Genomic DNA, 12,497 nt, shown 5'->3' on the forward strand with positions numbered 1-12,497 from the left:
TGCTCCATGGTCCAATTCTGATGCTCATGTAGGTGCTGTCGGTGGTGGACAGGGGTCAGCGCTCTGAGCAGTCTGCAGCTACACAGCCCCATACAACCCTTACGAAAATCTACCATGGTTTACTATGGTTTTACCATGTTTTTTATGTAGTAACCATGATTCTACCATGGTATCTCATGGTTATTCTAAGTACTATGAACCAACCATAGTATTACTATGGTTCATCCATGGTAGTAACCATGGATCTACTATGGTATTTCATGGTGATTCTAAGTACTATGAACCAACCATAGCATTACTGTGGTTTATCCATAGTACTGCAGTAGCTGTGGTAGCATCATAGTTGTATGTGTAATAGGTCATAGTAACTACGAAATTAGTTTAAAAAGGGATAGTATGGTTTTTAAAAGGATGCACTAACTGTAGTATTACCATGCTTTCGTCCAACAGTCAATGCTGTAGAGAAGGATCTCGATTAACAGCCCAGATACATTAACATTTACTTAGAACTGAAAATTTAAGTGAACATTGAGGTAAAATGCACCATGGTTTTCATGGTTACCCAAAAAAACCATGAATAACTATAAACCATGGTAAAACCATGGTTAATTTTTGTAAGGGAAAGCAAGCTGTGTGTCCTGACACCTTTCTATCATTAACAGTTTCAGCAAATTGTTCTGGATCAGACGGGCTAGCCTTCACGCCCCAGACAAATCAGTGAGCCTTGGTCTTCCATGACTTTGTCACCGGTTCACTGGTTTCCCTTCCTCGGACCACTTTTGGTGGATACTAACCACTGCGTACTGAGAACCTGGTGTTTTGGAGATCTCATCCATCCAGGATTCATGTGCGTCACCAAAACGCTCCTTAACACTGATTCAGTCTCGTTAAAACCTCAGCAGACCTTGAGAGAGCCATGAAAGAGCTGAGAGAAATAGATATTTAAGCACAGTGAAGAGCTGATCAAGGTGACTGGTTGTTCTCCCATATCAATATGTCTTTGTTTAATTGTGGATCATCTTCTTCTTCTGGCTGCTCCCAATGGGGTCGCCATAGCAGATCTTTCGTCTCCATTGCTCCCTGTCTTCCGCATCCTTCTCTACCACACCTGCCACTTTCATGTCCTCTCTCACCACATCCATGTATCTCCTCTTTGGCCTTCATCGTTTCCGTGTGCCTGGCAGCTCCATCCTCAACATTCTCCTTCCAACATGCTCTGCATCTCTTCTCAGGATGTGCCCATACCATCTCAGTCTCATCTCTCTTAGCTTCATTCCCAAGCTCTCCACATGTGCTGTCTTTGTTTAATTGTGGATCTTTAGCTTAAATATGGACTTTCTGACCTATCGTTCTAATTATTAATGTTTACCAGGACATTGCGTACCGCTGTGCAAACCTGCACACACGCTCAATCAACTCTCATCTCATCCTGATCAAATCACTCAGACATTAATGTTCATATAGCTTTGGCTTGTGTAAGGCTGCCCCCTAGTGTAGGAAAATATATTTGCACTACCCTTGAGTAAATCATAATTTAAAAAAAACAAAAATATTAATAAATGCAGCTACAACGTACTTTTTTTTTATTCCAAACAACTATTTTAAATGACTGAGCTGATAAAAGATTCATACGATATAGGCAGAACCAAACCGAATCACTGAATCATTCATCTCCATCAGTAAAGCGCTGCATTATAACAAATCATGTCTGTTCCTGCACTATTCATCCTGCAGCATACTGTGGGAACACATATATCTACATTTCCACTCTGCCGTGTGCTATAAATAAAGGCGTATGCATCAGTTTGACTCGAGTCTACATTTAGTAAAAAGAATCTGTGACAGCGTGACAGTGAGAGGAAAGAAGAAGAATGATATATTTTATTGTGTTTTTTTTTCTTTTAGGGCAATGCAGGATACAATGTAAACATGAACAAAATACAAAATAGATAAAACAACAAAACATTGCTGGAAAAAAAAAAAAAAAACAGTAAAGCTGTAGACCACCTGCTTTCAAAAATGTACTGAAGATCCAATTAGATTATTGTAGGAGAAGAAGAGTATATATCTGACAGAGACCTGATCCTGAGGGCAGGTTATTAAAAGCCCCCCTGCTGATAAACCCAGCTCTTGATGGCATGTTTACTGTCGGCAGAGTGAGACTCGATGCAACACACAGCGGTCGATGGCTTTCGAGTGAGTCTTTGTCTGCCACAGCATGCCGTTATTTCCTTGTCTGTTAATTAATTCAAGAGAAATGATAATTAGAGCGAGGAGTCAAACAGCGACAGAGACAGCAAGCGGCGAGACATTAGACAGACCCAGCGTGTTCGCCATTCCTCGCTGCTTCTCATCAAGACGACGACACGAAAAACACAGCCCCCTGCCACTCTGGATCCAGCTCTATCGCATCAACAACGCAGGATAAACCCCAAACACGAAACGAACACGTACATAAACTCCTCAGAAACACTTCATACGTCTCAACAGAACACACATACAGCTAGCTTTCTCTATCAGCTCCTTGCCAAAAAGGTCTTTCAAGTCAGGTCGAGTCAGCGATCACGTTATAGCGACTCTGAATCGGACACGTGTCGGATGAGAATGACGCATCATTAATCCGTGTGCACTGCTCGATTTCCTCAGTTAGCGGTCATTGGGATTCAGGATGCAACCCCCAAAGAGCTGTAATTAACTGGCTGCTTGGCTAATGTGATTTCACAGCAGCGCTCGGTGCCCACAGTGCTCCAAACGTCTGCTTTGTAATGAAGGCCGCCCACGGTCGATCCGTGCGGAATACCAAAAGGCCCTGACGCCAAACGCAATCATCTATCAAAGCACTAGCAATAAGCTGTGTTTTCAGAAATGCAGGCCTGAGGCAAAGCTTCACCGACCAGAGCTTTTACTAAAACCTCAGACGAAGTGTCAGCGCTTCCCGGCTCAGCTATAAATGATTCACAGAGCTACACAGTCCTCAGACTGACCGTTAATTATCTCTGAGGCCCGGTCATCTGTTTCCTGCACTTCTTCCCCGACACCTGTCAGATTTCATGTCTTCAGGGCTACAATTCAAGCGGTTGCATTCGAACAGGTACATCACTGCTGTCCAACTTGATTTCATAGAACCTGACTGAGCCCAAACCACCTCCTAAACTAACTAACACCATCCATCGATCAACTTTCTCTTTCCACCTTCTCATAAATCCTACCAACATGCAAACCATCTCCACACGTTCATACAGACACACACACTCTCTCTCTCTCTCTCTCTCTCTCTCTCTCTCTCACTCTCTCTCTTACAAACCCTGCCATTCAGGATTTATCCCATGCTTGAAACAAAGGCTGAAAATGAGCTCTCGAGCACTGGTTTATATTCAGATGGGACAAATAGCGACTGATCAGAGGCAAGGAGGATTTTGAAACACTATTGGAGAGCATAAAAAAATAAAAAGCGTCCATTCTTGTAATTGTAACTAATGGGCTAATCAGATATCTGTCTCAGATTAGGTCGCGGAACCCAGCAGAGGAACAATGTAAATTGTTCTATCTACATTCACTGGATATGAGCAATCGTGCACTCTGATTGGCTACTCTACTACGAGGATATCAGCTCATATACCGTGAGTAGAGAAAAACAAAACGGCGGCGCGTGTTGCTGAACCAACCGAGGACGAACTAAAAACTCTACTTGAAAACAAAAATACAAAAAAAAACCCAACAAAATATGGAATAAAAGTATTTGATGGTCAGAAGATTTTTGTTTGTTCAAGAATTATTATTATCGAAGTATTTTTCACAAATTGTCGCCGTCATTTCGCCGGTTTCTAAGCGGAAATGATTTTGTCGGACGTTCTGTATAAAGTTTTTATTTATTGAGTTTGCAAAAAATAAAAATGCTCTGTTTCTCAAAAGCCAGTGAATGTGGATAGAATAAAACAGTCGTTCCACTCAATCTCGTCGTACACGGCTTATAGCCGACTCGGTGCTACGCGCCTCGTCGGATATCAGCTCATGTACGACTCGATTTCGTGGAATAACTGTTAAATGTAATGCTGCGTACATTCATAGGAAACAACGCCTCCTCAGAAGTTCTTTGGATAGTTGCAAGTTTTATGAAGGAATTCTATCATTTCTTCTAGCTTGCTGCATAGAAGCTTTCAAGGTTCCCCTGAAGGACAAGAACCTTTTAGGATGCATCCATTTTTTTTCCAAGAGTGAAGTGAACAGCAAAGAAAAACAGCCAGCAAGACGAGTGAGCGCAAAATGCCGTGCTGCATCAGTTGTTTCACTCGGCCGACTTTTGGAAATGCAAAGGCTCGGGCTGTCATGCGTGACTTCCCTTGTGAGAATGAGAACATCCGAAAGATCAAAAGGCCTCTGAAATCCTCCACTTCAAGCCATGGATAAAACTGTCTCAAAAAGAGCTGCTGGATTTCCTGTATCTTTGATCCAGTTAATCGATACCCTCAGAAACAAACGGAACACACTGTACTTTTCCTTGGTGTTGGGGTGGGATCATCAAGGGAGTATATTTTCTACCTTTAGTACGCACCTTTCCCTTGGAAACATGAGTATAGTTTATGTTTAAAAACGATTTACGGTGTATATTCGGATCTTATTGATTGGCCAGCTTTAAACAGCATTCCCAGGTAAAGGATACAAACTAAAGGTACAAAATATATGTCCAAAAGTACAATTTCCTATCTTTCTTCCTTCCTGAGAGTGTACTCTCTTGTATTAAAGTGGCCTTGTTACGTACATTCAAACAATGCTGATAAGAGTCTCACAGGGACTTTGTAAATTGGAGAAAAAAAAAAACCACATTCAACAACGGAATGCTTTATGACGTCTTAAGGTTAGTGACGAGGTTAGGAGAATCCCTGTTCTGACTGGTTGTAGAGGTACAGCGTGAATGGAAGCTACGGCTGGTCACAAGGTCCTGCTTTAAAGTTCGACATAAGGGTACAAGCCAGTGGGATGGACAGGAACATAAAAACACTGGCAGTGTGAAGGAGGAAGACTCCAATGTCCTCCGCTTCAAATTTTATCCCACTGGCAGAAGAAAGGGGCATTATCGCTTGGTGTGGTCTTGTGGCAATACAACAACATAAATGGTGGCAACACAAAAAAAAGGTTTGGGTCAAAGAGTCCTGCTATGAAGTCAGGCACCGATATCCATGTGTCCTGCGTATTGGGACATTCAGAATCTCCAACTGGAAAATGTGGAACGAGGATGACGGTCGACAGATGTTCATTTGATTTGATGTGAAAAGCTGACATTTCAAAAAGTAAGGGTCTTGATCCAGTATCAAAAAACCTCTGACAGTTCCTTGTTTTTGGTGAGATGCCGATTATTCTATTGCACATTTCCTCATTACATTTGTGTCATAAAAAACACATGGGGCGGGATAAAGGAAATAATAAACCACAATAAAAATACAGATATAAAAAAGGAAGACAGAACATAAACGATAGATGATACACAATTATATAATACAAAAAAAAAAAAAAAAGGCCTAGCGTGAAGTAATATTTCCCTTGTAAATTGTTGATGCAAACAAAACGAAGCGCAAAATGTAAATGGAATTTACTTGACAGAAGAAATATCCATTCAAAGTGTTGGAGTGAGTCGACACGTTTCTATAATGCCTTCGTCGGGGTGGGGAGCGGGGGCGGGGGATGAAACTGAATTAAATTAAACCTCTTATTTTCCAAATTACCAAGCCTCTATGACATACAAGTAATATTCATATCACGAGCAAAATAAATTATCTACATTCTGACTGAATCGACTCATCTGAAAACTACTTCACATGGTAAATTTGATCATTTTGTCATTGGCGTAATTGCACGTTTCGTTTTGTGTTTTTATTTCCCCCCCAATTGTAACTTTCATATTAAAGAAATAGCATATAGGGGCGACACAAAAGCAATATCTGGCATTATAGAAAGTCCAATAATGAGAGAGGAAGTGTCCATAGTTGCTAAAGGTGCAGCAATCAGCTTTTGAAAAAAAGGTGTCGGGAAAATAAATTCTATATGAATAAATGTTCAGCTGCTTTTATATTTAAAAACAGTGGGGAAAAAAAATGCCAGCTGGCCTCAGATCAATGGCAGTACAAAAATATAACCAGAATATAGCAGTAGCCAATCTGTTTCACTAGAGGACGCCACTGAGGAGTCTTTATGCAGTGGCAAGAGCACTGAGCACAAAATGAGAAGCGGTAATGAATATTTTCCTTTAAAAAAATTGTTAAATAATCATAAATACAAAAAGAACATTTTTGTTCAATAAATAATGTACTGATGAAGTACACTGCATCTTTAAATAGATGCATTTTTGATTTACCAAAACAATGCACCATCTCACAACAAATGAGCCACTCCATTCATCATTATTGTCCTAGTGCGATCACACAACAAGAACAAAAGAAAGAAAAACAAACAAACAAACAAACAAACAAACAAACAAACAAACAAACAAACTACTGCTTAATAGAATACAACTGCAATCTAGCAGGTACTTAACTTTGTTTAATACTATAATACTGTCCAGCAGAGAAACTACACAAAAAAACATTAGTGCTTGACCCGACTAAGAGTTCACACGGCACTGTTCGTTAGAAAAATATTTCAGCAGTCTTGAACATCAGCCTTTTGACATGGATCATACATTTATTTTTAAATCAGGGTCCGTCAAAGAGGGGGGGCGTAAAACATTTTGTTGGAGTAAACAAACCAATCATTTTGGAAATAACGATAATTCAAGCTGTATCGATGAAATTTTAATTGTACGTCCGTTTCTTTCTAATCAAAGACAGTACAATTTGTTTTTAATTGCGCTGAACTGCTTGCTGTGTAACTTCAACTTGGAATCCAATACTGCCCAGCAATATCGTTATATGTTGAAATTAACCTTGCATATCAATGTGCTTTTTGTGGGTAAAGAAAAAAAAATCAAGTGTTTCCAGATATAGTAATTAAATATCTATTTTTGCTCAGTTCTAAAACCTCGTTTGGGTTCGCTGACGACACCGAAGTTCTTTGTAACCACAAAATAAATACTAAAATAAAACAAAACAAACTAGCAAACGTGTTGGCATTTTGCTTTCGTTTGATCACATTTTGGGCTCATTTCTACGTAACTAATTCCCTGGGATAGATTGGAGAATATGAAGCCATATATTCCAGTATGAAAATTTTCAACCAGTAAATATAGTAGACCTAGAGCAGCAACATAACCTGTTTTGTGCAATTTTGTAAACTAAACTCTGTCTGGGCTTGATACCCAGATATAAGGTGGGTAAAAAGGATTAAAGTCCAACTTATCAGAGTATCTAATTTCCTGTCGATCTGAGTTACACATAACTGCACCACATCTTTTTCTTTAATGAATCAGTGACCTTTATTCATGCTGGCTGGGCTTTGTAGGTAAGGAAAGGGGTCAAGGGAAATGGACAGCCAAAACAAAAAAACAAAAACAAAAAAAAAAAACACGTAAAGCCAATTACGAAACCCTCATCAGAGACACATCAGAACAAATGAAAGATCACATGACAAGTATCTCGTTGAGGGGCTTTTTTTTTTTTTTCCAGGCCGATAGAGTTGCAGGGATGTCACAAGAAAGCAGAAATACATCTCTAAGGAAGACATGAAAATGCACAAGATACGATAAAGCAATTTAAAAATTAAAAACTGAACAAAAGTTAAAAAAAAAAAAGATGAAAATCAAATGTAATCTTTAAATGCACTCAACGGTAAAGACCATTTGTTATTTGCGTATCTGATGTCTTACATTCTTGTTTTTGAGTGCTCACTCGTTTTGTGTGTTACTCCCATACTGAAATCTCTCAATTTCTCTTTTTTTTCAGTAATTTTGTAGCAAAAATAGTTTTGGTTGATTTCTGTGCTCATAGGCCTATGGCACCAAGTTGAAGTTTGGTACTTATACTGATTCACTGGTGTTTAAATTATTCCGTTTAACATTCAGTCAATGATGGACAAAGGCACCCATTTGGCATAAAATTTCTCTCAACATTTGCCTGGATCTACCATTCTATCAAAACCATTTCGGTTCTTCTTCTTTCAAACTGGAGACATTATCCTCCAATGATGCTTAAGATACTGGGATAGCCCAGTTTTGCTTGTTGCCATTTTCTTACTTGCGTACTCCACTTACACATAACTGATCATCTTTAGGAGTCTTATGTACTTTTAAGTAAACCAGCACTAAAGTGTCTCATATTGATACAAAAAAAAACCCTCCTCCTCATAGAGTTTGATAGCAAATGTACATTTAAATTTAAGCAACATTCTTTGGGGAGGTGAGTTGGTGCTATTTCTTTCTTTCAAGGTAGTTGGATGGCACCCAGCCTTTCCTTCCTTGTAGGCCATCTAGAACTTGGCAGTACCACCATCCATTAGGGTTCTTTTCTAGAACCTCCAGACTGGTGCCTTCAGGGAAGCCCATAGTCTCCTCGTCTCCACGATAATCTGCAATTGAGACATAGACTTCCCTTAGGTTGTTATGAATGAGATGCGTCTTCTCTATGGGTTTGGGCTTCACTGTAGAGACTGGAATTCCATTTCTCTGGGCAATCAAGGGGCTACAGCTTCCTGCTGGTGCAACTGTGGTGGTTCCAGTCCTCATCCTTACATCGCTAACAGGCTGTGGCCGCACAGCACTGAAGGAGGAGTTTCGGCGCACACCACCACTAGATCTCATGTGATCGCTGGCACCTAGTGATTCATTGCGCCTTAAGGACCCTGTGTATAAATTGGTGTCCTTCACAGGCTGTGGTGGGGACACAAAAACTGACTGTGGTCGCACAGCTGCCTGACGAACACCATTCCGCATTCGTACACCTGAACCGTTGAGCTGGGGGGATGGCTTACCAAAGCCACCAGGTGGCTTATTGGGAATAGGAGGGCTGGGATTTGTTGCCCGACGTAGATTCTGCTGATTTAGGTTATTGAGAGCCTGGACACGTTGCTCGTTCTTTTCTAAGCTATTTGACTTGCTGGTGTTGCTCAGCTCTGCCAGGGATCCTTCATGAGACTCTGAGACACCTGCATCTGAAGGTTGCCTAATAGGCTCTAGGTAGAATGTAGGCACCCAACCCTCATCTACACCCCAGCGGACATACCACCAGCCACTTTCCTGCTTTTCCAGTACCTCCACTTCCACACCAGCAGGAAAGCTGAGCTCAGATTCTTGTGCCCGCTCATACGCGTCTGTAGTACGGTACAAGGCACCCTCATAATCAGAGTCCCCTCTGCTGCCCTTAGAATAGGTGCTGGAGAGGTCTGAAGTGCTACGGGAGGTTACCGAATCCTCTGATGACACCACTGATGCGGTCTCAGAGTCTTCTCCGCCACGTGCACGGACCATCCCATGTCGAATTCCTGCAGGACGCAACTGCCGCCGCAAGCTACTAATATCCATCCTCTCTGGGCTCTGTGTTTCAGACTTGGTCAATAGGGGCTTGGGTCGGACCACTGGCTTGGGACGAGTTGAGGGGCTCTGACCAATCCGGAGTTCCACATCCTTGCGTAAAACTGGCTCTCTTTTGGGATTTCGGCCAGATTCATCTGAAGACAATCTTGGGCTGGTCTTCTCACCACGGGTTAGTGACTGAGTGCGCAGATCTGGAGGGTCCCTAAAAGATTTTCCTCCCCCAGATGAAGACCCCAGGGGTTTGCGGCCCAAAGTACGACTTCTTGGGGATTCTGAACCCACAGCACTTGATTCTCTAGCAGAGGCAAAGTCATCAGAGGAATACCTAAAGCCATCATTCTCATAAATTGCCTCCTCTCTGGTGACTTCTTCCACTGCGTGTTCATTCCTTAAGGGGGAAGTCTTCACAGTAAAAAGAGGTGAGGCTTTACCTGTAGCCTGAGCGATTCTTTCAGCGGCAGCTTTACTGCTTTTTATAAGCACAGGACGAGGCTCCTTTTTTATAATGCTTGTGTCCACTTCCAGATCACATCCAATAGCAGGAATGTCATACTCTGGCTCCTCATATACAGGTCTACTGGGGGATTCTGGAGCTTTGGAAGCAGAAGCACTGGGGCAAGATGTGTCCTCGGAGTCCTGTTTTTTGACAGGTGGTGCTGGGGGTGGCACTTTGGGCCGAGTGAGTGTGCTAGTTCTCCTGCTTAAGTTAGGCTTCTTGCGCTTGTCAATGTAGGAACAAGGTGCCCAACCCTCCATGTCCCCAATCTGGACGTACCACCACCCACCAGAGTTCTTCTCTATTACCTGCAGATCACATTACCGATTATTTATTATAAAGCTTCATCCATTTCATTTGATATCACTGAAGTCACTTTTAATAAACTAATATGTTTTCCTGATGTTTATTTAAATTAGGTTCAGGACTGGATGGTCGAGTGAGGGTGGTCTCATGAGGGTTTGAAGAAAAAGCTCCACTTTTACAGAGCTTTCACATTGTACTTTCTTAAATCACACTGAGGACCTATAATATAATATAATATATTCATAACCCTCCACTTTATGTTAACAGGTCTTACATCAGCCTTTTGTCCTCCACGGAAGCTGATGCCATCTGAGATGCAGGACTGAAACTCTGCAATGGTGTAGTACTCCGTTTCCACAGTAGGGGGCTCTGGAGGCTTTGGCAGCTGGAATCCCTGAAAATGGCATATAGTTATATATATACAGTATATATTCACTGCTGTTCAGTTTCACTTGGTATACCATAAATTAATCCTTACTAATTTTTTTAGGTTTTTCTAACTAACCAGATTTGTATCTCGTCGAGGGGGAGGTTTCTGTCTGAGGTTTGGAGATCCTGCAAAATGGAGAGGAAACTCTTTTTACCAGCTGACACACACAACCAAGATGTAATTGGTAAACACTGCACCATATTTTTTGTAATCAAGCAAGCCAAACCTTAGACTGACATTTGTACGAGACAAAACAGGTATTCAGTACAAAGTAGATTTAGTGACATTCTCTACATGAACACACTGTTATTTATTTATTTATTTATTTATTTTAGTAATCTTGCACTGACAGAAAGTTTGGCTTACCTATAGCGTCAAAGCCTATTTAAAAGAAAACAGGGGCATACTTTTAAATGGATAATTTATAGTACAGTTTTGTGCAATATACTGCCCTTACATCAAACCAAAAGCTGTCAAATGAACCAGGTTGTGGAAAAGGATGACAGATTAACTTGGTAAATATTCTTACCGATCTCCACTCGGTGTGGCGCCACTCTTGCTATAGCAGGCGAGCCCGGCTCTGCCTTTGGCTTAGTGTCTTGTAAGGTGGCACTACATGCAGGCTGTAAGCCTGCCTTTGGGGCACTACTAGCTGTCATTGAAGCCTGGTCTGCTTCAGGGGCACATGGCATGGGAAGACTGATTTCGCTCTTGGAGATGTGACGATCTGGTGTGGTGGCCTCTCCGTCCGTCTGCACGTCCTTCTCGCTGACAGCTTTCTTGTTGAGTAGATTGCTAATCTCCATGATGTTCCCTATGATCTCCACAGGGCCAGTCAGGGTCTTCTTCCTCGGGGACAGGTCGTCCTTCAGCTTCTTCAGGTATGAAGCCGGGGCCCAGCCCTCCTTGCCCAAGTACCTGTAATATAAACGACAAAAGTTATTCGTCTGTTAGGGCCATAATCCATGCTGATTAATTTTATTTAATTCTTCTCACCCTGTTGAAATGAGGGAAGAACATTCTTAAAGCAGCAAAGGACAAATCTCGACCATTTCAATTCAAATTGTTATTTTACACTGAAAGAAAATAAACTAGAAAAATAAACTGTGACTAAAGTCACAGTGATTTGCGCTAGCTCTTACAAACCGGGACGTCCGGTCGCCGTACCCTACAGATCCGGAATGGTAAGAGATAGAGAATGATGCTTAGTGAGGAAAAAAGCCTGTTTTTCACGGATCCTTCTGGTTTGGTGATCCAGATCAGCACCAAAAGTCATAGCAACTTAATTCGGCCCAGACGTATTCTTCATGTGAAATCTGGTGATGACTGAGGGAGAAATAGCATCCTAAAAAACATTAGGATAATAATAATAAGAATAAGAATTATAAAGTAGAAAGATCCTGAGTGAGAGTAACAATTTGTGATAGCGCTGCTTGCGCAAATTAATTCTCCTTTTCAAATCTCAGCAAAAAAAAAAAAAAACTTATGCCAGTGGCAAAACTCGTCTTAGATCCATATTAAAAGAGACTTCAAGCAATAGCCAAGTGGTATCCAGCTTTGTTTTTTCTTTCGATGGAGACAGATTTTTTATTTTATGCATTTGTAGTAATTTTTATTATTGAGTTTCCCCCGCAAGCCACATGTTTGTAAAATGCCATATGATTCTCATTCTTTTATTTTTAGCTGAGTGACTCCCTCCAGGGGAGGGAAATAATACACAAGACAAAGGGACAGAGAGAGGGGGGAGAGAGAAAAAATTCTTTCATAAAACACATAACTTTTCTTTAAAACAAGAGAACTATAGAGCT

At 41.2% G+C, this 12,497-nt stretch overlaps 1 protein-coding gene across 11 annotated transcripts in view; it reads right to left on the minus strand.

Annotated features, from left to right (window-relative positions):
* Nucleotides 1-1,852: 1,852 nt before the first annotated feature.
* The window catches only part of sh3pxd2aa (SH3 and PX domains 2Aa), a 360,165-nt gene continuing 349,520 nt past the window's right edge, over nucleotides 1,853-12,497 (minus strand). For 6 of the 11 annotated variants that reach the window (XM_060898803.1, XM_060898798.1, XM_060898804.1 and 3 more), the window contains 5 exons: nucleotides 11,219-11,607; nucleotides 11,056-11,070; nucleotides 10,765-10,814; nucleotides 10,534-10,653; nucleotides 1,853-10,261 (listed from right to left, as the gene is read on the minus strand). In XM_060898803.1, coding sequence (XP_060754786.1) covers nucleotides 8,336-10,261; nucleotides 10,534-10,653; nucleotides 10,765-10,814; nucleotides 11,056-11,070; nucleotides 11,219-11,607 — 2,500 coding nt within the window. In that variant the 3' untranslated portion in view covers nucleotides 1,853-8,335. The remainder of the gene's footprint in view (nucleotides 10,262-10,533; nucleotides 10,654-10,764; nucleotides 10,815-11,055; nucleotides 11,071-11,218; nucleotides 11,608-12,497) is intronic. The other 5 variants (XM_060898802.1, XM_060898807.1, XM_060898806.1 and 2 more) reach the window with 1 other exon arrangement.

This window comes from Neoarius graeffei, chromosome 18 (genome assembly GCF_027579695.1).
Source record: "Neoarius graeffei isolate fNeoGra1 chromosome 18, fNeoGra1.pri, whole genome shotgun sequence".
NCBI lineage: Eukaryota > Metazoa > Chordata > Actinopteri > Siluriformes > Ariidae > Neoarius > Neoarius graeffei.